This window comes from Amblyomma mixtum, chromosome 9, assembly GCF_055824585.1.
Source record: "Amblyomma mixtum isolate Tamu chromosome 9, ASM5582458v1, whole genome shotgun sequence".
In the NCBI taxonomy this organism is placed as follows: Eukaryota; Metazoa; Arthropoda; class Arachnida; order Ixodida; family Ixodidae; genus Amblyomma; species Amblyomma mixtum.
In genome coordinates this window covers 97,166,465-97,192,645 of record NC_143020.1, presented here as the reverse complement: position 1 = coordinate 97,192,645, position 26,181 = coordinate 97,166,465, and the positions used below count along the sequence as shown (strand labels likewise).

Sequence of the window (26,181 nt, the reverse complement as noted above, 5' to 3'; positions counted from 1 at the left end):
GAACGCAAGGTTTTTTGAGGAAAGGAAATGGCGCAGTAATTCTCTGCCATCTCGGTGGACACCCGAACCGCACCGTAATGGAAGGGAGGAACGCCACCACCCGTTCGGCGCGATGCCTTGCCCTTTGAACGCAGCGCTTCTCCCCCGGATCACGTATGACAACGAAGTGTAACGTGGCATTTATGTGCTTTTTGCACGCGTTATTAGAAATCGGAAATTATAATTCCGTGCATTATCAAACCCACAGCTCCACTGATATCTTGATAAACATTGAGAAGGCACTGGCAGCAGTTATTTTTTGTCTCGTTTGGAGACCAACCGGCGCTTGCATGCCGGTCGCATAGGAGGGCTTAGAGAGTCTCGTTAAATCTCGTTAAGTCTCGTACGGTGCCCGGATGTTCTCGTTTCAGAGCCCGGATGACTGGAATTCAGTGCCCGGATGAGTGGATTTCAGTTCCCGGATAACTGGAATTCAGTGCCCGGATAACTGGATTTCAGTGCCCGGATAACTGGATTTCAGTGCCCGGATGAGTGGATTTCAGTGCCCGGATGAGTGGATTTCAGTGCCCGGATAACTGGAATTCAGTGCCCGGATGAGTGGATTTCAGTGCCCGGATGATGGCTCTCGGTCTCGGCGTGACGTCACCACACTGCCGACAACAGGAGCTAAAAGCATTTCATGCTTAAAAATAGAAACAACGATTATTAAGGCGAAAGCCTTTAATGCTTCATCGTTGTCGACAGAAGGCTGTCAGCAGAAGATATTCAGCAGAGGTGTCACGCTTTTGACGGGTGTCCACCGAGATACGTGAGACAGTTACTGCTTAATTTCCTCTTCCCAAATACAATTTTCATTTTCTTCATTACGGTCCCTCTTTCTTCTTTCACTCCCACTTCCTCTCTTCCTCTACAAACGGATGACGGGTGTCCACCGAGGTATGTGAGACAGCTACTGCGTAATTTCCTTTCTTCAAATACAATTTTCATTTTATTCATTACGGCCCCTCTTTCTTCTTTCACTCCCACTTCCTCCCTTCCTGTGCGGTGCGGTTTGGGTGTCCACCGAGATTACTGCACCATTTCCTTTCCTCAAAAAGCGTTGCGTTCAAAGGACAAGGCATCGTGCCGAATGGGTGGTGGCGTTCCGTGGACTCCCTGGCAGAGCTACAACACGCTGTCGCGTTCCACTCCTAAAGGCGAAGCTTAAGCGTCATTAATTAGCAGTTAAATAGTATTTAGTCATTAATCAGTAATCAATTAAAGCTTTCTAAACAACGTTTAATACAGCGTTTACACTCGGTTTCAGCGAAAGAGCTCCTTCAGAAATGGACATCCTCATGGCGTAATATACGAGAGCCTAGGTGATATTCCTGCGTTTTGTTTTTACTGGACAGTAAGAGACGAGCGACACTGGTGGTAGTAGTAGCTATTTTAACAGGCACAGCTAGCGTTTTGGTCCCTTTGTATGAATTATGGGTCGATAAACTTTTCTTGTCAAATTGCCTTTTCACCTCTTTTGTCAATAGGTATGCTATCCTGTTTCACATCGCCAGCGAGCAATTCCTGTTATTTACTTAGAGATGTTTAGATACCTCTTTAATTGGCTCGCCTTACATGCTCAAGACCTGGGAGGGCTGGGAGACCCTGCTGCGCTCGGAGGACCCGGCCGTGCAGACCATCGCCACCGGCCGTGCTGCCAGTGTTATGGACCTTCGGAACATAAACACTTGAGTGCAGTGGGGTCGTGCGGGGACCCTGGGGCGTGCCCCGAATTCCTCTGTAAATAAAGTTTTCTCTCTCTCTCTCTGTGTTCTTGTAAATTCCAATGTATCCGGTAACATTGGCATGTACTAAACACCTCGCTGCCTTGTGGTCTCACGTGACTTGTTGCGTGTCGGTGGCAAACCGATTGCAATATGTTACAGGCTGTTTGAAAATTAAATCCGAAACTAACAGGCGGAATACCAGCTTAAGTTAACTATATTCAGCAAATTGGCATGTGTGGCAGTCAAGGCACTGTACTTTCTTCCGGACGAAAGAATAAAGTACCAACTGAACCAGAAGCAGAGACTAGACAATTTGAGATATTGTGTTCTTTCTGGCCTGAGTGGGGCCCGCCCACTTGTCGAGCCGGGCCGGGCATGGTATAGGTGAGTGCTTCCTTGGGCTCGGCCCGGGCCCGGGAATGTACTATAGAAACCGGGCCGGGCTCGGCGGCTAACGGTACAGGGTACCAGGCCCGGTCCTGGTCCGGGCCAATAATTACGGCCCGTGCAGTGTTCCAGTAGGCCTAACGCCAAGTCCCCTGGTTTCACATTTGCTGTGGGCTACCATGTAGGCATGGGATTCAGGTCCTATGAAGAATTTGCCCTGAGGGGCTGAGAGAAGCCCTTGCAAGAATAGGGGGGGGGGGGGGGGGGGAGATCACTGAGGTGGTAAAAATAAAATATTGCTACTTCTTCGGAGCGGGAGAAAGTAATTTGCTTATTCATTTCATTTATTCGTTTCCTTGATTGAATCATCTTTACTGATGACAAATTTCATTGATGCCAGGCCGAAATTTCCTGTTGAAGAAGAAGTAAGGGAGGGGGTATATATACATACATCGCTGCCATTTCATGGTACACCCGAGGATGAGTGATTATTCCGCACTAATGTGAGGCTGAAACTTTGCTTCATATAAGAAAGAAGAAAGTTGTAGGGGTGTGAGAATGGTACTTTTACGAAACCGAATGGAATACGAATAGAGTAGTTATATAAATCGAGTCTAATGCGAATCAAATTATGAACTCCGCAACACGAATGCGCCGCATCGAGGAGCTGAACCCTGCGCCCCGCACGACGATCGCAGCAGCGTGCTGTGCGTCGTCGGATCGAGTGGGACACGTTTTCAGAACAGACTTCGGGAAAAATGTACTACGCGCCCTACACGAATTTCTTGCCATCTATTCGAAAACTATTCCACAACTTGACAATTAATAAACTCGATTCATTCCGAATAATTTAAATACGCACTGTTTGATTCGTTCAGCGAGTCGATTAGATGGACTCGATTTGCAGTTCGAAAATTTTGAATATTCTCGCACTCCTAGAAAATTACCAGTTGTCTTTGTGTCACTCAGAACGTCCGTGAATGTTCACACGATCGTACTGGCTGTGTGCCACATTGACCGATGTGAAAACGAACTACAGGGGTATATGCGGCCCAGCGCTCAAATATACGTAGATACCAAATGTGGGTCTGTTTCTAACCTGTAACCGTGCAAGGAGCCTTTTTACACTAACGTCTTGCGCATACTTGTAACCTTCTCATCAGCCATTTTGGAGGACGCCCTAGCTCAAGGAGGCAGGGCAGAACTGCCCTAGCTCATGGACACGTTCGCGGAGCTCGTATTCTTCCACGAACGGCGTTTTCTCGACCAAGGTGGTCGAAATTATTCCGGAGCCCTCCACTACGGCATCTTTATTCTTTCACTCTTCTCTTCCTTACGGCGTGGTTCGAGATGTGAGACAACTACTGCGCCATTGTTCCTTTCGCTAAAACCAATTTTCAATTTGCGACAACGACGTGACAGACCGCGGTACAATAATTAGGTGCAGTGCTAATATCTGCTATGCCCGTGCAGATGCGCACGTTACCGCACGGTCCGGCCTCAAACGAGATCACGGAAGTTGGGGATTAACCGCGCGAATTAAGAGCAGTGCTGCCTACGTAGTGCGCTGCAGTCGTGTCCACAGATTGATGCCGCACGCCTTTTTTTGGCGAGATTAAGCCTGAATTTAAAGTACAGTGTACTTTAAGTGAGCCCAAGAGGCTGACGACTTCCGAATTTTTCGGACAGTGTGCAGACTTTTCATAGGCTTCGGATATTCCTGGAACGTCCTGGATATTCAGTGGATATATACAACGAACATCTCGAGGATAATATGCATTCCTGGTGAGGCTGTCGCGGACACTACGGAAAGGTTTCTCTCCAGTTGTTCTTTTAACAAGCGCCACTGAGAAACGCGAATCCAAAGCAAGACATTCCTTGCGAAACTCTGCAACCCCATAAAGCTGCAAGCTTAAAACTAACGTGTTGGTGCTGCCATCTCGTGTGGGCTAGCTAAAGCGCACATTATGTTAACCAGCCTCCGAGATGACCTTACTACTTACTCGCCTCGTTTTAAAGATTACAAAACTGCAAAAAACCAAGGCCACAAATTTAATTGAAAGAGTTGCTATCGTTTGTTTTGTTTATAAATTTTATAAACTATCCAACAATTTTTTAATCTAAACGGCGTACTCTAATACTTCTCATCTAGCAACACTTCAGCGACGTCGTAATTGTGGCTGCCATGTGGCTGCAGTATTTTCACGTCCAAGGTGCAAGTTTCGCCCACGGAATGCATAGAGTTTCTGACGGAATGCGTTCTGCGGAGAACCGCCTTCTCCTGCGGTGATCCGGCTGTTGATCGCGTAACGCCCGGCCTCCCGGCCCGGCGATTGTACGCACCGGCTTCCGGCGACCTACTGTCCGAAAACGGCGAAACCGGCGCGGTCACATCGCAAATAATGGCGGCCACGCGACACTCGCTGCAGTGTGAACTGTTCCGGCCCAACGACGAGCGTCTCGTTGATGTCGTCAACGTCGTTGAGGCCACGAAACGCAAAAAGATGAGTCTGCTGTGCGCCGTAGTGAGTACGGACAAGCCCGTGCGCGTCACCATCTACCAGGTGAAAAGCACCGACAAGGACCTGTACAAGAAGAAACATAGCTGGTCACTGAGAGACCTACGCCTCGTCGACGGCCGGAAACCAGACAGCGCCGAGTTCGACTTGCACTTTGACAAAGCTTACAGGTTAGCATCGCGCACTGCCGTACAAATTATCGGGAGTGATAGTTAAGGGCTGGTAAGCGAAGTGGTTCATGAGACTATACTCTGTACTTTCGTTTAACGGGTCCGAGACGCGCTGAGCAGCGTTCCGCTGCAATTGCGTGTGGTTAGCGCCCTCGTAGCTATTTTTGGCTCATCCGAGTTACTTCCGAGACTAAACTAGGTGATGGTTGATTGTGTTAGTATGTGGTTTAAGCCCCAGAATCACTGACTGCTGTTATACAAAGCAACGTCGTTCGCGTACGTCTCAGTGTCAGCTTGCAGCAAGCTACTTGCATTATTTACTTTCAGTATTCACTCACTCTCTCATGCTCGTGGTGCCGGCTTTAGTATGACAGCCAATTGCAGTCTTACGTTTTCTTTTTTAAAATTTCAGTTAATGTCTCTAAAGTGCGCATCGACCCCAAGAGAGCTATATAATTGCTGTGGTCGTTGACTGGTATATGCTGCTGAAGTAGCAGTCAATGCTTACATGCGACGTTAAGCCCCTTCAGTGACGAAAGCAGGTTGAAGTCGTTGGGTATATTTGTTTCCTGCTTTGCTTACCACTTTTCTGTACTGCATTGTCTTTTGAAACGTTGGGCACAAAAAATATGAAGCGCATAGGCACTTTTTTTTTCTAACCTGAATTTGAACCTTGTTTCTCCTCTGTATGAGGCTAGTGAGTGCCAGTTTTTGCGCATTGAGCGTTTTCTTACTCTTTGTTGTGATATGACTTGCCTCTCATCAACTGTAGTTATTGTCGCTGCTTGCGAAAAACTTTTTTCTTTGCCAGAATGATTTGAGAGGTGAAACCTTTCAATGCACAATGGCCTTTTGAAGATTTCGTAAAGTTCTCTTTGGCTGAATTAACTCCTTTTCAAGGGGCACCATGTCACGGTCTGTTTATTATAACAGATTCAGTGTGTATGCTGTTTACTGCTATGAGTAGGGTGAATTAAGTTAGGGGTTAGCATTTCTTTTACGGCCTATACCACAAACATATAGACTTTTGGGCACTTCATAGTATCACACAAGGCACGACTTGTCTGAAACTTTGCAGTGTAACACAGGGACATTCGTTTAAACTCTGTATGTTAATTGGTTTAGGGTCGCCACTAGTTTTCTGAAAGCCCGCACACTGTTTTACAGCCTAAACCTTTCAGCAACTTGTACCATGTATATCAGTCTAACACCTCAGCACAATGATTTCGTCGCAACTCTTACCTTGTGTACTGCTGTCGTGGAGGATGCCAGTAATTGTGGCTTGAAGTTGTGGCACAGTGGCAGATGTGCTTGAAAGCACTGTGGTCAGAGGTGTGCGTGTTTAAGCGGTCTTTTCTTTTTATTTGTAGTCATGACTGCATTTGTTATGAAAGTGGAAAGTTCACCAGAAAGTGATGTTTGCAGGTGCCTTTCTATGCATTTCACTGCAAAGAAATGAAGTGTCTGAGGTTTGTAGCATTTAATTTTCGGTGCAGCAGTCTTCGGAGACATCTTACTGTGTACCAGGGGAAGTGCTCACAAAACCTAGCTATAAAAGTTGCCCTCCGACCAGCATTTTGTGACCACGCCAAAGAAGTTAGCAGACTAAGTTACTAAGCACAGGCTTTCATGAACATACAAGCCAAGCACAGTCTTGAAGCTGTCACGCCACGCTTTGAACTTCCACTGCATATCAACAGAAACTTGTTCACAAGTATAGACTCGTGAGTGAACCTTATTTGCTGCTTACAGGTTATTGCTGTGTTATAAGGGTGAAGAAGTGAGGACATGGCGTATTGCTGTTCTAACAGGAATAGTTAAAACAAAAAGTGTACATGATGAAGGCAGCCAGTTATATTCACTATACTGCTTTAAGGATGATCAGAGTCCTTTGAATCAACATTATGTAGTGCCTAGCACGTGCTTGGTAGAAGTGCTTCTTGCTTGCATGCGAGGGTACTGGCTTGCTAAAATAAGTGCGGAATACATGTGGTGGGTCTTTTTCACAGCATATTTTTCTTTTCTCTGCACAATATTTGTGCTCTTCTGACCATATGTTCGCTGGCTTTTAATTACGTATATTCCCTCTTGTGCTCGGACATACTCTGTGTACAGTATCTCATAAATGAAGTATAAGTAAGGACCGGTAGGGGAAGCGCGTCCAGGTTAGTGAGCCCTGTCCAGGTTTCCCCCTCTGCATTTTTCAGGTGGCAGGCGAGGAGCATGCAGGAGCGGAATGACTTTCTGCGATGCCTGTACCGGCTGTGTGTTCACTACGCCCCGCAGCAGCAGCGTCCACGTTTTGAGAATGTGCCCAAAGCTCTGCTGGAAGACGACGACCGGGCACTGCTTCCTGAGAAGGCGGTCGTGGACGAGGTGGACGACTACCAGGTCAGTGCGCACATGTGGAATGGAGCGTGTTGAACTGGAATGTTGGAATGTGTGGAAGTGGAATGAAGAGTACGTAAAATGGAATTGTATGTGGTGGCTTCGGGGTGGTATGTTGAAGTTTGTCCAGCAGAAGAAGACTCATTTATTACTAAGGGAATTTCGTTTACAAATTTTTCCGCCAGTCGATATAAACTCGTGATGATTTCTCCGTAAAGGACTCCATGATCACTGTTGAAGTGAAAGGTAGTGTTATCTAGCCTCTGGGATAGGTGCCCAGAAATTGATGTTGATGCGCACAGTTTACTTGTGAAATCGGCCGATGGTGGAGACGCCTGTGTTTCATTTATTGGTATTTGCTAGCTTATAAAAAGCTCTGCTTTCAGTGAAAGTAGTATCTTTGTCTTTAGAATGCAGTAATTTATCGACGTAAGCCAACTTCGATTTGTCCTCAGTTCCTTAGTGGCCACTGTGGATGGCAACATGTGAAAACCTTGAGGCCTTCTTCACCACATTCTTAAAAGAAGAAAATGCAATCTAGAAATTGGCCCACTCCCATCCCAAATATTCCAAAGGACTGCTCAAATTTTGAAAGCAGTCCCACCTCAGAAAATGGATTAAAGTGGATTAGTGAGTGGATTAAGATGAATTAATGGGTGGGTTAATGTGAATTAGTGGGTGGATTAGGATGGAAGAGTGGGCTCTGTTAGTATAATCCCATTTGATAATCCATTGTAAGGAACTGGTACATTCTAGTCCTCAGATTTTGGAATTTGGCTGTGTTGGTGACATCACGACCCTCTCGACCAATCGGAATTTTGTTTGGAGAAACTGAGTGGTTTTTGCAAAACGACAACCTAAATGCTATCGCAATACTTGTTTGTGGTAAGATCGACTGTTTGCTTATTTGTGCATGCATTGTTGTTTGGTCTGCAGGGAAAACTTGATTTAAACATGCACCATTTTTTGTTCTCCAGCTCGATTCAAACTCATGATATCAATAGAAAAAAGGATTTCGGGATCAGTGTTTTGAACTAAATGACAGTCTAGCCTGGCCTTGGAGATCCGCATTCAAAAGTCACCTCAGTCAGTTTCACATCGGCTGGTTTTAAGTCCTTGCACACTCCTGTAACCAGGCACTGACGGCGAGGGAGGAGGCTGACTTGGAGAACCTCATGGCCAAGTATGAGTTCGCCATCCACAATGCTGAAGCGTTCACGGAGCAGCTTGCACGGGAGCTGGCTGCGTTGGATGCCTCCAACGTGCATACCATCATGGAGTCTGAGCGCCGTGTCCAGACGCTCATGGAGATGACTCAGGCGGCACTTGACGAGGTGAGTTGCCACTTTTTTTGCTTTTGAACTCTGCGAAGAAACTACATCTTGGTGCCTTGGTAAGAACATCTTTGCATGCTCATCGGCTGCTGATGCTTGTGTATAGGTAGCTCCAATATGAAAGATGTCCGTTTCTACACAAGAGTGAGTCCTGCTACTTCTGTGCTGAATTTTAAAGAGCTTCAAGGTTGTTATCTATCCAGAGAAAAATCACAAGAACATGCTTTTCACTCATACGTGGAGTATAATACTTAGTTGAGCATAAATAATATGTTTCGTTTCGAATGGGAGTTACTTGTATGTGTGGCTGAGGCTATCAGCTGCTTGTGTTGACACATCTAGCTGGCCAGGTTTAAAATTTCTGTTTTGCCGAATTCACATTTATAATAAAGTATGTTAAAGTTTTCTAAATGAAACAGTGCCTTTTACTTATTCATGTTTGTTGCTTCTTTGTACAGTAACAACTACAAAAGTTGACTACTCAGTCAGAAGAACCTGACTCTAAAAGTCGGCATAGAACACCTATTAATCGTAGTGAACACGAACATGATAATTACAAACAGCACTTCAAAAACACTGATTAAAGCAGCTGTTTTCATTTCACAAATACGTACGACAGATAATTTTTGACCAATATCTACTGAATTCACTACGTAAATGATTTGAACCTTTCACCTTTTGTGGTATCTGAGAATGTTTATTACACTGCAAAGTACAAATGCCACCTGCTGTGGATGAACTGGTTATCAGAGGAAAACCTGATTTAGACATGAAGACTACAGGTGTGTTGACTTATCACATTGCTAGAAGGGCATTACCAGTGATTTTCAGGGCTAAAAATAAGCTTGCGAGAGCTTAGTTTCCAGTTCATTTGAAGTATGTTTGTCTGTTTAACAATGCAGCTGGCAAGGTACTATCCAAGCAGTAGGGCTTGTACAAAGTAAATTGTTGCACATTCTTTGAGCGTATTGATACGAGAGCACTCAACAGGGAATGCAAAAATGCAATTTTGATGCAATTTTTGATGCAGTTCTGATCGAGCAGTGTCAGTGGGCTAAGTGTGATTTGCCTTTGTGCATTTTGGTTGCAACACTTTTTCGGGGTGTCTGATTTGAAGCAAAGATGTGTGACTTAAAGTTTAGACTTCATTCGGATGAATATAGGCTAGCCACAATTTGACATGTGGGTTGCTGCCTGGTGAATGTGTGGATAAAGTTACCAGCAGCTCACTTTGTGACAGCATCACTTGCTTGTTCAGCAAGCTGAACTTAGAAAGAATAGCTTGACATATTGCTTAGCTGTCAGTTAAACATGAAACTGCCTCGGCTGGAAACTTGCGTAACCGCTCCCACTCTTTCTGTGTGTATGTTGAATTCCATTCTCAGATCTGGAGCGGCCTGCCTGCTCTATGGCAGAGTACCGGTATCCTGTGGAGAGTAGCTGCTCCAGATATGCGTTTGGAACACTTGTGCATCAGCCAGAGCAAGCCGTGTGCACTTGAGTGCTACTGACGGAGACAATACCTAGCATTCCTTGCGCTCTTCTGCATGTGTCCTCTACTACGGAATGGGTGTCGGAAAAAAGTCAAGAAGGATTTAAGTCAAATCTGCCAATTTTGGCAGAGCAGTCTGGACTTCCCTGCGGAGCCATCCTAGCTCGGCGACTGCTCTCAGTCTACCATTGGAACAAGCGATCCGTGATCCAGATCTGCTGTTGGATTGGACTTGCCCCGAAAAGAGCAGCAAAAGTTGATTTGGAAAAGCTCAGAATCCGCGGTTGGAATTCACCATTATAGAGTAACATTGTAGCACGCTGGTCAGCTGCTGTGAAAATTTGGTCATTAGCACAAATTATGGTTTCCCTTGTGAAACTGAAATGCAGTTAGTGTGAGTGCATTATTATGTGCAGTTATCTGACTCTGCAAGGCAGTAAAAGATGTGCAGTGAAAATATTTAATTATAATTGCTTCTAAATCGTCCTTTAACTCAGTAAGACAATGTTCGGACTTTCATGCTCTTGTAGCCCTGTTAAAGTGGTTGCAAATGTTCAAGCTACTTGTTCTTACCGTGGATATGCAAGGCAAGGCAGTAAAAGGTGTGTAGTAAAATTGTTTAATTCGAACTGCTTCCGAATCATCCTTTAACACAGTAAAACATATCGTTTGGACTTTGATACTATTGTAGTCCTGTTGAAGTGGTTGCAAACATCCAAGCTACTTGTTCTTACCTTGGGTACGCAGCAGAACATATAGTAAGTGAGTTTCTAATGAAGCTGTGTGATCTTTCCCTTGATCGTGGTAGGTCTGCCGCCTGGAGCGCCGCTTGGACGCATATGAGCACCTACTGCGCACTGTCCGTGACAGCGTGCTACGCATGGAGGAGAAGGATGCCCTTTTGCACGTGCAGAACGAGAATAATGTTCGGCTCCTGCACGAACTGGAAACACTGGTCACTCAGCTGGACCTGCCCCATGCACACCAGGTGGGTGCGGTATCTCGTGAGCCCGCCTATAGCCGTTGTGTTTTCTAACCTGCCCTTTGCTGCAGAATTGTCAGCTTTCTCTACACCTATGGTACCCAGTGCCTTCTGGCAACCTTTTAAAATTTTTGTTCACTGCATCTAATTGCCATGCACATTTCTGTCTTTAAATAGTCCCTTGAGCATTTTGCTTCAGTGGCGCTTTTTTTTGTTGCTTTCTCTAGCACCATTCATCGGCAGGAATCTCTGTAGGCCTTAAGGAAGTTTTTTGAATTGGTTTTGAGTAAACTTTTCAGTGTGCTTATCAGGAAACCCTTTGATGGGTTCGCCAGCACTTTAAAAATGTGTTTTGCAAGGATTGCTAAAATGTAAGTTTTGGCATGTAGTTGAGGGCATTAGGTATAACCATCATTACACTTTTAAATGTCGCCGCGGTGGCTTAGTAGTTATAGTGCTCGGCTGCTGACCCGAAAGACGCAAGTTCGATCCTGACCGTGGCGGTCGCATTTTGCTGGAGGCAAAATTCTAGAGGCTCGTGTACTGTGTGTTGTCAGTGCACGTTAAAGAACCCCAGGTGGTCGAAATTTCCGGAGGCCTTCACTACGGCGTTCCTCATAGCCTGAGTCACTTTGGGATGTTAAACCTTATAAACCAAAAACTTTTAAATGCATAGCCTCAATTCTAGCCTTTCGTCTAAAAAAGAGCTATCTTTTTCCCATCTTAAGCCTAAGCCGTTCACAGAGTGTTGCATTTCAGCATTGCCTGCTCGGCACTTTCGCAGGTTGCCCTCCTGAACGGGGACCTGTCCACCCAGGATGGCATCCGCGCTTGTACTGCGGCCGCTCGCGCTCTCGAGGAAGCATGCAGCGCACAGACTCACCCGGGGCTGTCCAAGATGGCCGCCGTCCAGGAGCAGACCAAGCTCCTCGAGAAGCTGCGCGACAAGTTCAGCACCACGCTGTCGCACCACCTCAACAAACTCTTCCTGCGGCTGGCCTCGGAGACGAGCCAGTGCGGTGAAGTGACGCTCGTCAAGCACACGGGCTGCCACAACGAGCTGCGGCCTTACAGCGAGCTGATGCTGTGGCTCTCCCGAGCGCCGGACCCGACACGCTTCACGCAGCTGCAGAAGAACTACACCAACACCATGAGCAAGCTGTACGAGCGAGAGCTGCACATCTTCTTTGAGCAGGCCAAGGACAGGCTGACCACAAAGCCGATGACAGGAACCCTGGATCGCCGCCTGTCCACCCTACAACAAGAAACGACGGAGCAGATGGAGAACCGGTTCGACGCCGTGCTCGAACGTCTACTCAGCATGCTTGAACCAGTCTGCCTGGCTGAACAGCAGTTTTGCGCCGCCTTCTTCGGCCTCGGCTCGGCTCGAATTCCGGGCTCTGTGAGCAGCCAGCCAGCGGCGGCGGCGGCCGGGTACTCGGCGCCCGTGCGCGCGGCCTCGGACGAGGCCCTGGCTTCGGTCCACCGCAAGGAACGCCAGATCAACGAGGAGCTCCGGCGGATGATGTCGGCCCTGTTTCCGACGCTGGAGGCCAAGTTGCAGAACTTTCTCGAGACGTACGACAAGCTGGACGGGGTGTACTCGATGCACCTGCTGGTGCGTCTCAACCAGCACGTGATGTCGGCGCAGGACACGGGCTCCTTCTTGAGCATGGCGTTTGGTACGGTGGTCGTCCAGGCCAAGCGCAACTTCGACAGGTACATGGCTGACAAGGTGGGTGTTGCAAATGGTCCATTAAGGTGGCAGCTTGGGCTTGTTGGTAACACATGTCAGCAAAAATAGCGCATGGACAGAACAAGGACAAGCAAGGACACACACGAGCGCTTGTGTGTGTCCTTGCTTGTCCTTGTTCTGTTCATGCGCTATTTTTGTTGACATGTTGTAAACGGGCCCTTCATATCGCTGTCAATTATGTGAGCTTAGAGGAGGCTTTAGTTTGGCCTCAACTCCGGTTTTCTGATTGAAACTCGTGGGAAATTCAGAGCAGCAGTTGTTGGTCAACTGCTGCAGTTATTTGGGTGAGGTTTGCTGAGTTTTAAACAGATTAAAGCCAGTGATTGATAGAGGCTGAATGTGGATTTAAGCCATTAGTTTTCTACCAGTAATCGCCCAGGATTGTAAAATTTGAAAACCTTTAAATTTCATAGTTATGGCATGGCGGCTATACACTTAGAGAAAGATTTTGACAGTCACTACACACGTTTGGGAATTTAAAGCTGACAAGAAAAAAAAGCTGCACTCTGTTAGTCCATTTCATGAATATGACAAGTTATGATCTTGAAAAGACACCGAAGACGGATTGAAGTTGGCTTAAATCAGTGGACGTCTACATTCTGGAGGTTGACAGGCTAATGTTAATGAAAACTGGAAGGCTACAAAAGGCTAAAGAATGACACTTATTGCTTCTATCAACTATTCTCACAAGCACACTGCAGTGTCATCAAGTGACATTTTCTTGGCGCACTTAACAGATATTAAGCACCGTGTGCCTGATTATTAGCTTGTGTATTGCTACTTGCAGTACGCTTTTATCTGCAACAGGGTTGAATATAAAAACTAAATCGGAGAAATCAATCAAACCCTTACTACTTGCTGTCAGCATCATCAGCAGTGTCACGTTTGGTTTGCTGTGGCAGGAAAAAAATGTGTAGCGACTTAACTCCAAGTTCATTGGCATTGAAATATTTCATTGCTTCTGAATAAATGTCAGAAAAAGTCATGAAAGGCGGAGCAATCACGTTTGACTGAGAAGAGGTCGACAGCTTTCTCCTTGGTCTCTGTTTAACCTTTTGCGGCACTAGTCTGTTATTGTGCACGCTACTTTTCAAACTTTTTTCAGAGCATCTAGAGCTGTCTTCATGAAGTCATTGATGCCGATTACATTTGAAATCCAAGGTTGAAAGTATGATAGGGAAATTTTGTGCCTAGAAAAAGAAACCGCGTTTCAGAAACAAGAAATGAAGGTGGACATTGCAAAGTTTTACAGTGCCCGTAGGAAGTGCTCTTACTAAAGTGCTCTTACTATGTTTTACTAAAAGACCCTGTAGCTGGGTTTTCATTGCGGAAGCAGCTTTGGATGATAAGGAAAATTAGTATTTGGTCGCAAATATGCTTTTTGGAGAATAAAGCTGCACTTTTGTAAGTGGGGAAGTTCATGACATGCTTCAATTCCTCAAGTTCTTGACCCATTTATGTTATTTCTGCGAAATGAGGGGTTGCAAATATACACACACAAGTTTTCAGATTTTTCTCAATTGTTGAACATAAGGTGTGTCTGAAATGGTTAAGTTATGAAAAAAAATGCTAGCTCTCTTAGTTGTGCACAGTATCATGTGCATTGCATCAAATATAAAGATATAAAAGATAATTGATTAAGTGTGGCTGAGGACTGTAGCTGCTTGCTTGATCATACATGCGTGCTCTCTCGATGTACAGGTGCGTGCAGTCGAAGAGGCCAAAGCGCCGAAGCGCTCCAAGTGCGGACTGCTGCCTTTCCTGGGCCACTTTGAAGAGTTTGCGAAGCAGGCTGAGGCCATCTTCCGGCAGTCGGAGCGTCGTGCCGACCTCGACAAGTGGTACACGAGACTGGTCCGAGCCATGTTTGATGCCATTGGCCGCATTGCCCTTGAGCACCAACGAACGCCTCCAGAGGTGAGTGTGCGGATAACTGCAGCCTCTTTCAACAGCTGTTGCAGTATTATGGGTAGATTCGGGTTTAAAAGGGTTTGCCAGAGAACTTACACATGAAGGACCGCCACGGTGGCTCAGTGGTTGCGGGGCTCGCCTGCTGACTTCGAAGATGCAGGTTCGATCTCAGCAACAGCGGTGGCATTTCGATGAAGGCGAAATTCTGGAGGCCCGTGTACTGTGCAATGTCAGTGCACGCTAAAGAACCCCAGGTGGTCGAAACTTCTGGAGCCCTTCACTACGGCGTCCCTCATAGCCTGAGTCGCTTTGGGACGCTAAGCCCCCATAAACCCTACACAGAAAGAAAAAAAAAAAATGTTGTAGAGAAGTTGGCTTTTCCTCACAGCTCACGATGCTAGTGGGTGAGCTCACTGTGGGGATCTCGGAGACAGCGAAAAAAATAAAATTTGTGCTACATTTGCAGCTTGGTTCAAAATGTAACATGTGGTGCTTTTTGAAGCTGATGATTTGATTAAAGACTTGCATTATGCTCGTGCAGATTTGGTAACATTGCTTTCGACAGGTGCCAGTGATATGACTCTTCTATTAAAAGCGCGTGAGTGCATTGCTGCCAGAGTCATGGCTCCTGACATGCTAGGTTGCTTGGGTGGGTAGGCAAGCAGGCATGTCAAGGCATCCACAGATTCTACTTTCAATGTAAAAGGTCATGTTTGGCGGAAAGCCAGGAGTCGATGTTGTTGTGAAATCCTGATTGGTCGAGAGGGTGGCAATGTACGAAAGCAGTTGTGCTAAAAAGGACAAATAGTTGGTCAGGTGAACTTGAACTGCTGTCCTTTGGGTTGGGAGCCAGGCACACTACCCCTGCACCTCTGCAGTGGTATAAATGAAGGCCTTGTACCAACACCTCACACTGCAGAGTAGGTGAATTACATTACAGGAACTCTTAGTTAATTTCACTAATTAGCATCACATAATGTGGACAGTGGTACTTAATGAAGCAGTATACGATGGCAAAAGCATGTCAGTGTCTGCGAAAGGGTGTGCCAGTGGACTGCCAAGCGGCTGTAGACACCCGTAAACGCTGTTGCATTCTACTCTTTAGGTGAACTTGTGTCCCCCAAGCTTTTGCGTTAGAATTCACATAATTAAATTAGTTACATTATCATCATTCTGTCACTTTTTCAGCTCAACAAACACAATATTATAAAAATAAAGAGAACATGGCTGCTAGTGAGAAATACATGAGAAATACTGAAATATGTGATTTTTCACGGAATCACTGGAAACTAGGGATCGTAGCTGGAGCGTTTGAACGCTGAGCTCAAGATCTCGGGATTGAATCCCAGCTACAGTGGGTGTATTCGAATAGAGAGGAAATGCTTAAGACGGCCTTGTGTTGTACGCTATCAGTGTGTGTTAAAGAACCCCCAGGGATCAGGATTAATCCAGAGCCCTCCTTTGCTGCATCCCTCGCAGCTCGCGCAGCGCTGGAAAGTGAGACCTCGCACACCACACTATACAATACTGAAACAGCTTAGAGGTAGCCTTGTAATTGCGGTGTTGACTTAGTAGTGCAGGTAGGGTGACAAGGCATGAAGAATGCTAATTTTACGGCTTGAATGTTATTACCGTATTTACTCGAATCTAAGCCGGCCACGATTCTAAGCCGAGACCCGAAAGTTGAAGGCCACAGAAAAAAAAAAACTTACCTCGATTGTAGGCCGGCCGAAAAAACAACTGCGAACAAGAAGTACAGCACGCGAACGACATTTATTGCCAGGAACCCGCTCAGGCTGATCCCGGGCTGGTGTTTGGGCGAGGAGACATATGCAACGTCAGCCCGGGATCAGCCGCCGAAGTCCCGCCCGGCTTGAAGATTTGACGACTGCTCTGCAGCGAGTATAACTTTCCGCTTGAAGGCGGCACTATAATGGCACCGCCTGTTTGGTGCCATGGTGTTGGTGATAAAAACCACGCACGAAAACTTCACTGCTGCGAATGTGCTCACGCCACCGCACGAGAACAGAACAAGGCCAAAATGGCAGCCAGTGCTCATGTGTGCTTTGATCACTATCGGCTACGGATAGCAACGGCTACAGTGCTGTCTTTCGTTGGCGTTTTGTGGGGGCGCCACCTGCGTGCTACATTTATTCGTATTTTACGAATACGAAACCTCGAAACGAAATCCTCGTATCTAAGCCGACATAAGAGTTCTACATCTCGTTTTTTTGAAAAAACTATCGGCCTAGATTCGAATAAATACGGTTATTATGGAGGTCCACATTACACACACAAGGTAATTAATCGGACTAAGGTGGTACCAGCGACATACCAACATGATGAGACAATCCATATACACAGCGCAATGTGAAACTTAAACTAGATGATGCAGACAGGTGTCATAATAATGATATAGCCTTATTGCACTCCTGGGGTGCCACAGTTATTCACCATCCAGAAATGTTTGCACTGTGCAGCTAAGGCTACATGTTTACCCTTTAGAGAAGGGAATGTACATATCAACGGCACGACATCAGTCCATGCTCTGGTTTTTGTGTTTGCTTGCGTAGAAAGCAGACATAAAATGTCTCTGGTTGAATTTGTGTCAATGTTCTCTCCAATGTTGACGTCATAGATGTCGTATCATCATTTCCCATTATGGGACGGTGGAATGAAAATGGGCAAAAACTTTAGTGCTTGCCCCAAATTTGCCTCACCTAGTGCTAAGTAAGGAAACTTAGTTGCGCTTTACCATTTATTGCTATTGGGCTCCCATTGGAGCTTCTACTTTGCCCATGTCTCAATCGTATTAATGCATCGACCATAACTACTTTGAGAGCTTGCATTTTGATAGCATCATTGTGAACATTTCTTAGCTTGTTGGGAATGGAGAAATGTTTGCCGTAAGCTTTACTTCAACTTGCTTCCTTAAAGGTGCACTGAAGAGGAATCTGAACTCGTCTTTTTGCCGCGGGAACTCGATCTGCACGTTCCGAGCTTTCTTAGAAACTGCGATTTACTGCCCTGTGTGGCCGATTTCCCCAATTAAATCGAATTAACGTCCGGCTCCCGCCTTTTTTTTAAAATTTTGCCTCGTACGGTGGGCGGAGTCGACCAACGCGTGGAGTGCCTTTCGCCCAGTCCCGTGGTGGCTTGCCGCTCTGCCATCGGCGGAGTGATACGTAGTAGTCTGTAGTAGCAAATAGTCCACGCATATTTTTATTTCTTCGGGCTTATTTTGCAGCTATATTATCTGCGAATGAAACTATTTATTCACGGAAACCTAAAAAACAAAATAAAGTGAAAGCAAAGCCTCCACGGAGCTAGCTGAAAGGCACTCCCCGCGTTGGTCGACTCCGCCCACCGTACGAGGCAGAATTAAAAAAAAAAGGCGGGAGCCGGACGTTAATTCGTTTTAATTGGGGAAATCGGCCACACAGGGCAATAAGTCACTGTTTCTAAGAATGCTCGGAACGTGCGGATTGAGTTCCCGTGGCAAAAAGACATGTTCAGAATCCTCTTCAGTGCACCTTTAAATCTGTGAAATTCTGCCTGCAGGCGTTCATTATGAAGCGAAGGTTACATTTTTGAATGCCTTGTCGGTGTCGTTTTGCATTGCTGGGGCCAAAGTGGTGATCAATTTGGGTGCCTGTCTTCCCGTAGGTCGTTCGGCTAGAAAACTTCCATCAGTTGTATACGTTGCTGTACCAGCTCAAGATCGCCTGCCTTGAGGCTGAGCGTCGTGAGGCCAAGCAGCGCTACAGTGAAGCCCTGCAGGCCTACGTAACGCACTACTTTGGCCGGCCCCTCGAGAAGCTGAACCTGTTCTTCGAGGGGGTCCAGAGCAAGGTGGCTCAGGGTGTGAAGGAGGAAGAAGTGGGGTACCAGCTGGCATTCAGCAAACAGGTGAGTCTGTGGATTTAAGGGGGGACACTGGTCTTGAAAAAAAAATTTGTATTAATGAAGTCACAGTTACGAAATCATCAGGGAATATGTATTTTTGTGCGCTGATTCTATATATGTCATTTAATGTAATGTAAAACAATTCCTTGAGCACTTATGCACTCTTTATGCTAGTATTTTGCGGAGAGTTTTGAAGAAAATTTGCTGCGGGAAACTCGCTGAAATGTATGCCATTGGGTTCTCTTGACACCAAGGAATGCAATAAGGGTGAAATTATCATCCTGCCTATCATAGAACTTGAGTTATAGAGTTTTGAAGTTGTCGCTTCAGAAATGAGAAGGAAAGTGTGTATTCCTGTTTCTGAAGTGGCAGCTTCAGGACCCCATAACTCAAGTTCTATGAGAGCCAGGATGATAATTTTACCCTTATTGTATTCCTTCGTGTCAAGAGAACCCAATGGCATACATTTCAGCGAGTTTCCCGCAGCAAATTTTCTTCAAAACTCTCCGCAAAATACTAGCATAAAGAGTGCATAAGTGCTCAAGGAACTGTTTTACATTACATTAAATGACATATCTAGAATCAGCGCACAAAAATACATGTGCCCTGAAAATTTCATAACTATGACTAAATTAATAAAATTTTCTTTTCAAGACCAGTGTCCCCCCTTAAATATCTTTCACAGATAGAGGTGTCTGTGGACATATCCCTTTCACAGATAGCCTTTCACATGTTGCATTAATGCAGTGGATTTTTGTTAATTCAAACTTGCTGACTGGGTGCGACGGAGACAGGGGTCCTAGGGCAAACTTTTTTTCGCTTTGGTCCAATCTTTATGAAACCAGAGCTTTTGTGCAGTTTTTTTAGCTGATTTTGAATGTGGTCTTGGTTTTCAGGTGTAATAAAAATCAATTTGTCTGTGGATCATATATCTTTCGTAGATGGCCTTTCATATATTGCATTAATGCAGTAGATTTTTGTGAATTCGAACTTACTGACTGGGTGCGATGGAGATGGGTCCTAGAGCTAACTTCTTTTGTTTTGGGTTGAATCTTTGTGAAAACAGAGGTTTTACACCGTTTTTTTTTTTTGCTGATTTTGAACATGGTATTAGTTTTCAGGTGTGATTAAAATCCCTGTCTGTGGATCTTATACTTTTCACAGATAGCCTTTCACATAATGTGTTAATGCAGTGGATTTTTGTTGATTCAAACTTGCTGACTGGGTGTAATGGAGACAGGGGTCTTAGAGCTAGCTTCTTTTGTTTTTGGTTGAATCTTTTTGCAACCAGAGCTTTTGAGCTGTTTTTTTCTTAGCTGATTTCGAACATGGCATTAGTTTTCAGGTGTAATAAAAATCACTTTGTCTGTGGGTCACATATCTTTCACAGATAACCTTTCACATATTGCGTTAATGCAGTGGATCACTTTTTCTGTGGATCACATATCTTTCACAGATAGCCTTTCACATGTTGCGTTAATGCAGTAGATTTTTGTGAATTCGAACTTACTGACTGGGTGCGATGGAGACAGGGGTCCTAGAGCTAACTTCTTTTGTTTTGGGTTGAATCTTTGTGAAAACAGAGCTTTTGCGCAGTTTTTTTAGCTGATTTCAAACATGGCATTAGTTTTCAGGTGCAATAAAAATAACTTTCTGCTGTTTTGGGCCACAGTGGGAAAAAAATGGTCTTCTAAAATACTAGTATTATGTTAGCGTGGATAGACAGTGAAAGGAATAAAAAATGCGATGTTGGTAGTAGATAATTTTTTGTAGTAACTATATAGCTCAGTGAACTTTTGCCTTCAAGCTGTACCTATAAGGTGGCTATGATTGAAATTAAATAATCAATTACTGGAACTAAAATTTGAAAATCAGTTCCCTCAGCATCATCATCATCATCATCACCAGCCTGACTGCGCCCACTGCAGGGCAAAGGCCTCTCCCATGCCTCTCCACTTAACCCTGTCATTTCCCAGTTGCGGCCGCCGTATTCCCGCAAACTTCTTAATCTCATCCGCCCACCTAACTTTCTGCCGTCCCCTGCTATGCTTGCCTTCCCTTGGAATCCACTCCATTACCCTTGAGGACCAGCGGTTATCCTGCCTTCGCATTACATGTCCTGCCCAAGCCCATTTCTTCCTCTTGATTTCAACTAGGATGTCATTAACCCCCCGCCCTACATTGCTTGTACTACATGTATTCCTTGCATTGCAACAAGCTTCTACTTGTTGCAGTGGCTCTTTGGCTTTAGCAGTCAGCAGCTGATCCCAGGGCTGGGGTTCTGACCCCACCCCCGGTGGCCGTATTTCAGTGGAGGCGAAATACAAGAACGCACATATGCTGTGCGATTTCATTGCATGTGAAAAGTACCCCAGATGGTCTAAATTAATCCAGAGCCCTGCACTACGGTGACTCTCATAGCCCATCTGTCGCTTTGGGAGGTTAAACCCCACAATTTTACTTTTTTTTGCAATGAGCTTTTTATTGAAAAGGAGTTGTGAAGTGTATTACCAAGTGTATGACAAACTCTGCATAATTCAAACAAAGTTTCAGTCTCCTGCAGTTTCAAATTATTGAGAGCTATAACACTTTAGTTGATATGGGGTGGGAACATGTTTAGGTTGGGTAACATGAATTTTTTTATATGTAGCATTTTAAGATGAGGTGAAAAATGACTAATCTTAGTCGTTCATGCAAGCAGCTGATGAGTATTACCGAGATCAATGTTCTGTGCCAGCTGATTAACTTTAAAGCAACACCGAGGAAAACTACTTTGTGTTTTCTTCTTATTAGAAATCTTAGTCATGCTATTCGTAACCCCATTGATATTTGTTAAGCATTGCTGAGAAATTTGGGTTTAAACTTGGAATATTTTTTTTTTCCTCTACTCTGAGTGAAAACTTAAAAGGACATTGAGTGTCGTGGACCTACTTCGTTTAATTTTTCAGATTTAGTCCTTTTGTAAATTTTTTTTTGTGCAGTAAAAAATGCACTGGCAGTGGCAATACAAAAGCTGCCTTAATATCCAGGCATTTAATTCTCCATTTGCTGTTGTTTTCTACAAAAGCTCTCTCCTGATATAACTGTGATAAGCTTGTGGAAATGGGCATTGTCGGCAATGTGTCATTTTTTGCTCGTTTGTAGGTTGCATGGGCTCCGTCCTTTTTCGAAATCAGTTTCTACACATTTGAAATAGCTCTAATCCTTTAATGTAGGCCAAATTGAATTTGTCATCAATGTTTAAAGAGGCAATTTCGGACAATTCTTGGTCATTTTGAGTTGAGGATCACGTTATACTTTTGAACCCACCAGCTGTGATTATTGGCTGTTGAGAATAACCAGCAAAGGAATCATAAAGCAGCAAAAAATAAAGAAAACCAAAACTTAAAGTAGGTTTTGACAACAGGTGATGTTGGGAATAACCAACAAATGACACAACAGACAGTATCTGGAAACCTCTCATGTGCATGTTGAGCATCTGTAAACGATAGTTCCAATAATTGTTTTTCTCAAATGACCAAAAACAAGCTTACAATTCTTTTCGAATTCAGCAGTTAAAGAGCAAATATCAATAAATGGGTAGTTTGTAGTGCCAAAACTGCAAGGTTGCCTGCTGAAGTTGCAGTGATTTAAGCCACGAAAAATGGTGAAAGATCAGAAAAGAAAATTTTCAGAATATACGTGCATGTAAATAAAAAACACCCCGATGTTGCTTTTTACGAACAAATTTCAGAGACATTGTATATATATATATATATATATATATATATATATATATATATATATATATATATATAATTTTTTGTGCTGATAGCTGTAATGCCAAATAAATAAATGACATGAACCGCCCGATCTGCAACATTGACGTTAACATTTCCTTGGTGAGACGGGTAGGATGGTAGTGTGGGAGGTCATGTGAGTTGTCAGTCACGTGACCTCTTGCACCTTCCTCCTTCTTTTCTCTCTGTGCAGATGTTTCGTCATGGAGTTCTCAAAATCACCCGAAATTAAAAGTAATGCCTCTGTCTATGTGATTTTCTTAAAGAGCATTTCATCCAGCATGGGAATGCTGTTAAGTGAGCACTTCATACTTGGCTTGGCTAGTGTTTAAATTTACCCATAGTAGCTGCAGTGCTCTCTATCCTGTGCTTATTGAATTCTTTTAATAGAATGATTTTCACTTCTTCAACATATTTAATGTTACTGAATGCTTCATATTAGGCTCGTATGGAAATTAGACATTTCTTTTGAGGTTTGCCTCTAGGAGAGCTTTATTATTATGTCTGGATTCACCTTTTCTGTTTGGTTGTTTGTGCGTCCCTCATAGCCTCAGTCGCTTTGGGACGTTAAGCCTCCCTAAACTAAACCAGTCACTTTTTTTTTTTTTGTTGAGCACTAGCCAAGCAAAATACGAAGTGTTCACTGGTCAGCATACTCTTAGAGCCATGTCGCCACTTTGGGTTCATGGCCCATTATCTGTTGGTCACGTGACTTATTAATATGCCACATAACTCACGTTGAACCCTTTGTATCATGACCATGTCCCCCGTACACAGCACAACTTGTATAACAAATTTTGCTGAGACTCTATGTCACATTACGTAAATGTACTTGTAAATAATGTACATTACGTAAATGTAAATGTCACATTACGCACTTCAGTTTTTGCGATAACTGCCAATTGCACGGTTCCCATCGTGGAACAGGAGCTGCGCAAGGTGATCCGTGAGTACCCAGGCAAGGAGGTGAAGCGGGGCCTGGAGGCCCTCTACCGCAAGGTTGAGAAGCACCTCTCGGACGAGAGCAGCAGCAGCCTGCTCCAGGTGGTGTGGCACTCGATGCAGGACGAGTTCATCCGCCAGTACAAGTCGCTCGAGGCGTTGGTGCAGCGCTGCTACCCGGGCTCCATGATCACGCTCGAATTCACCATAGACGACATCCTGGCTTTCTTCTCGGACATTGCGCGCTCCCACTAGTGCCCTCTTCCTCATGCCGTTCGTGGATGATCCACTGAGAACAAACTTGAAGTGCGTTGTTTTTTTTTTTTTTCTCTGAGAAGTGTAGGGACTACGCTCACACAGATGTTATGCTGGATGGTTATGCCAAAAATTATCGCCTTATGCCAAGTGCAACGGTTGAATGTTGGTCAAGAATGTTAAGAATGTCAGTTATGTTTCATGTGTGTGTTTGTCTGTGATGCTAAACGGTGGCTAGGAAGGGCAACAACATTAATAGGGGTCAAAGGAGCTAAGCTGTTATTGTGGAACGGATTAAGGGAGGCCTTGCCTTTAATGCAGCTGCGGGCACTAACTTGGAGGTTTCTAGTGAGGGTTAAAAATTAGTCCTGTATAATTAGGAAAATTCTTCAAGGTGGAGTAGATTTCAAAGAGATTAATTACTCATTAGTGTCCATATCGGGACATTCGTGCAGCTACAAAGGAAAGCTACAGTTTCCTCAGAAGGCAAAGGTTCACTTAGATTGCGAGGATCCTGAGAAAGCTGTGTAGCTTTCCTCTGTAGGCATATGGCTTCGCTGATGTAGATGCTGCTGAGTGATAACTATCTTCATTGAGGGCTAAATGTAGCTGCTAAATGGTCCCTTTGCTGGGTTACATGTATTGTTTTGTTGTTTGATGATGTATTGTGGCATTTCTGAATGCGCTTTTTAAGTGGAGTTGACAGCAGTATTCAGGGCACTTGATGACACTGGAAGTGTCGTCCCTATTGCCTTCGCAATGCCGCTTCTTCAGAGAGTCCACATTGGTCACAAGGTAATGTATTGAGTTTGCCGGTGCCTTCCAGTGTTTTTGGTGCCTGGGAATTGTAAGTGAGACAAAAGACTGGTGTGTCACAATTGCAAGCAGTCAGTGTGTGCATATGTACAGTTTGAACATATTTGGTGTGGCTGTGTGCGTGTATGTATGTCTGTATGTGTGGGGAGATAACCTTGTTTTGTTTGAGGGTAGTATATGCGGAGGTACCTTTTTAAGCGTTACAAAAACGTGAATACAAAGGAAGCAAACATACACATCTGTTTTTCGCGCTTCAGAAAGTGTGAACATTTACCAACTCGCCCGGCTTTCAATTCTAACTCAATGTGTAGAGATAAGCTACCAAAGTTGGTGCAGCTCATCCGCCAGCACTTGGAAAGGAGTGCTGAGGCAATCATTGCGTAATGCTGCTCAGTTGCAAACAGGAAGAGCATTACTTTTGTGTGTTGATCTTAAGGGACAATGGACAAGTGTGCTCAGACGTTTTTCACAGTTGAATAAAAGATTGAATAAAGACATCTTATCAGAATGTTGTTGCCATTCGGATATACTGTAGATGTTATCGGGATGGTCATTATACTAATTTCTTTTTTTATTGCAACATAAAAAATTCTGAGAAATGGAATTCAATCTATTGTCACTTTGTACACATTGTATGAACATTTAAAGCATCTCTTGTCAAAGCATTCGGAATGTTCATACGTCACGCCTATCTCTTTCACTAGCTGTTAGCAGGCATTTTTCTTATACATCATTTTTAGGTTTGCTGTGAACTTTACCCACTCTACATCCTGGAGACATCCAGTGGACATCCTCTTGGTGCATAGATTGTTGAGTCTCCATTTGGATGTCTCGCAGACATTTCCTCTTGATAAGGATTGCAGTTTATTCAATTAATGACAGCGTCCGGTTCCTATTGATGCCATGAACACACTTTCCTGTCCAATCTGATGTTGGCAAAAGTTGTGGATTGGGAATTATAAATGTATATTTCCCCCACGTTCTCGCAAACTCAGTGCTTCAGATCAAAAGGATGGGAACAACTCGAACTGCCTGTGCAAGAAAAAAAAAAGCAATTTCACCTAAAAACTGCCTCAGAGTATTCCTCGATCACCAGCAGCAAAGTTTCTTTAGCTCGTGCACTTCACGAAGATATGAATAAAATAGCCTTCGCACACCCCACTCCATCACTAAACGGTTACGTACAGAGAAAAAGAAATGCATAAGGAGTTCACTGGCACGAAGGCTAGCGATCGCTTTAATCGCGTGCGGCGCAACACAAGCAGTCGTCGCGCGCAAGCTATATCGAAGCAGGTCTCTGCACTGCAGTATTTCTTCGTTGTGGCCAGCAATGACTTCTTGGAGCTTTCCAGAGGCGTCACGTCGAAGACCGATGAGTGATCACCACAGGTACGCCGCCCATAGGTCTGCCTCATACGGCCGCCTATTACGCGATCATTTATAAACGTGGCCAAGTCGAAGATCAGATAGTGTCTTGCAACAAAAACTCTGAGGGAAAAAACAAAACGAAGTGTGTGGAGTTGCAAGAAGGGTTGCGGTTAGGCGCTAGAGGTCGCTGTCAACTAATGCGTTGTCAGTTGATGGATCACTTTATGGCGTGTCCTGAAAGGCACGGTCTCGGCTCGCGCAACTTCGGCTTGCGACTCCCGCCTTAGAAGCGAAAAAGAAGAAAAAAAAAATTGTGGTCACGTGTATCTCTTCGTGCTTTCTCATTCGCCCGAAGGACCGAGGGTCGTGAGGCATCGGGCGAATACGGCGCTGCAGGGGCGTTGCGAAGA

The 26,181-nt window shown here is 44.7% G+C and overlaps 1 protein-coding gene across 1 annotated transcript; it reads left to right on the top strand.

Moving 5' to 3' along the window:
• The first annotated feature begins 4,373 nt into the window (after window positions 1-4,373).
• On the top strand, window positions 4,374-24,900 carry Sec3 (exocyst complex component Sec3). Its single transcript, XM_089560857.1, has 8 exons — window positions 4,374-4,842; window positions 7,050-7,233; window positions 8,367-8,564; window positions 10,865-11,044; window positions 11,823-12,773; window positions 14,496-14,711; window positions 18,372-18,614; window positions 23,318-24,900. The coding sequence occupies exons 1-8, from the start codon at window positions 4,556-4,558 to the stop codon at window positions 23,585-23,587; spliced, it is 2,529 nt and encodes an 842-aa protein (XP_089416983.1). The 5' UTR covers window positions 4,374-4,555; the 3' UTR covers window positions 23,588-24,900.
• The last annotated feature ends 1,281 nt before the right edge of the window (window positions 24,901-26,181 follow it).

Excerpts from the sequence above, each read along its gene's own strand:
- Sec3 (XM_089560857.1), top strand. The coding sequence starts at position 4,556 with ATGGCGGCCACGCGACACTCGCTGCAGTGTGAACTGTTCCGGCCCAAC. Across the intron at positions 8,565-10,864 it reads CTCAGGCGGCACTTGACGAG|GTCTGCCGCCTGGAGCGCCG; the intron begins GTGAGTTGCCAC and ends TGATCGTGGTAG. Across the intron at positions 18,615-23,317 it reads AGCTGGCATTCAGCAAACAG|GAGCTGCGCAAGGTGATCCG; the intron begins GTGAGTCTGTGG and ends ATCGTGGAACAG.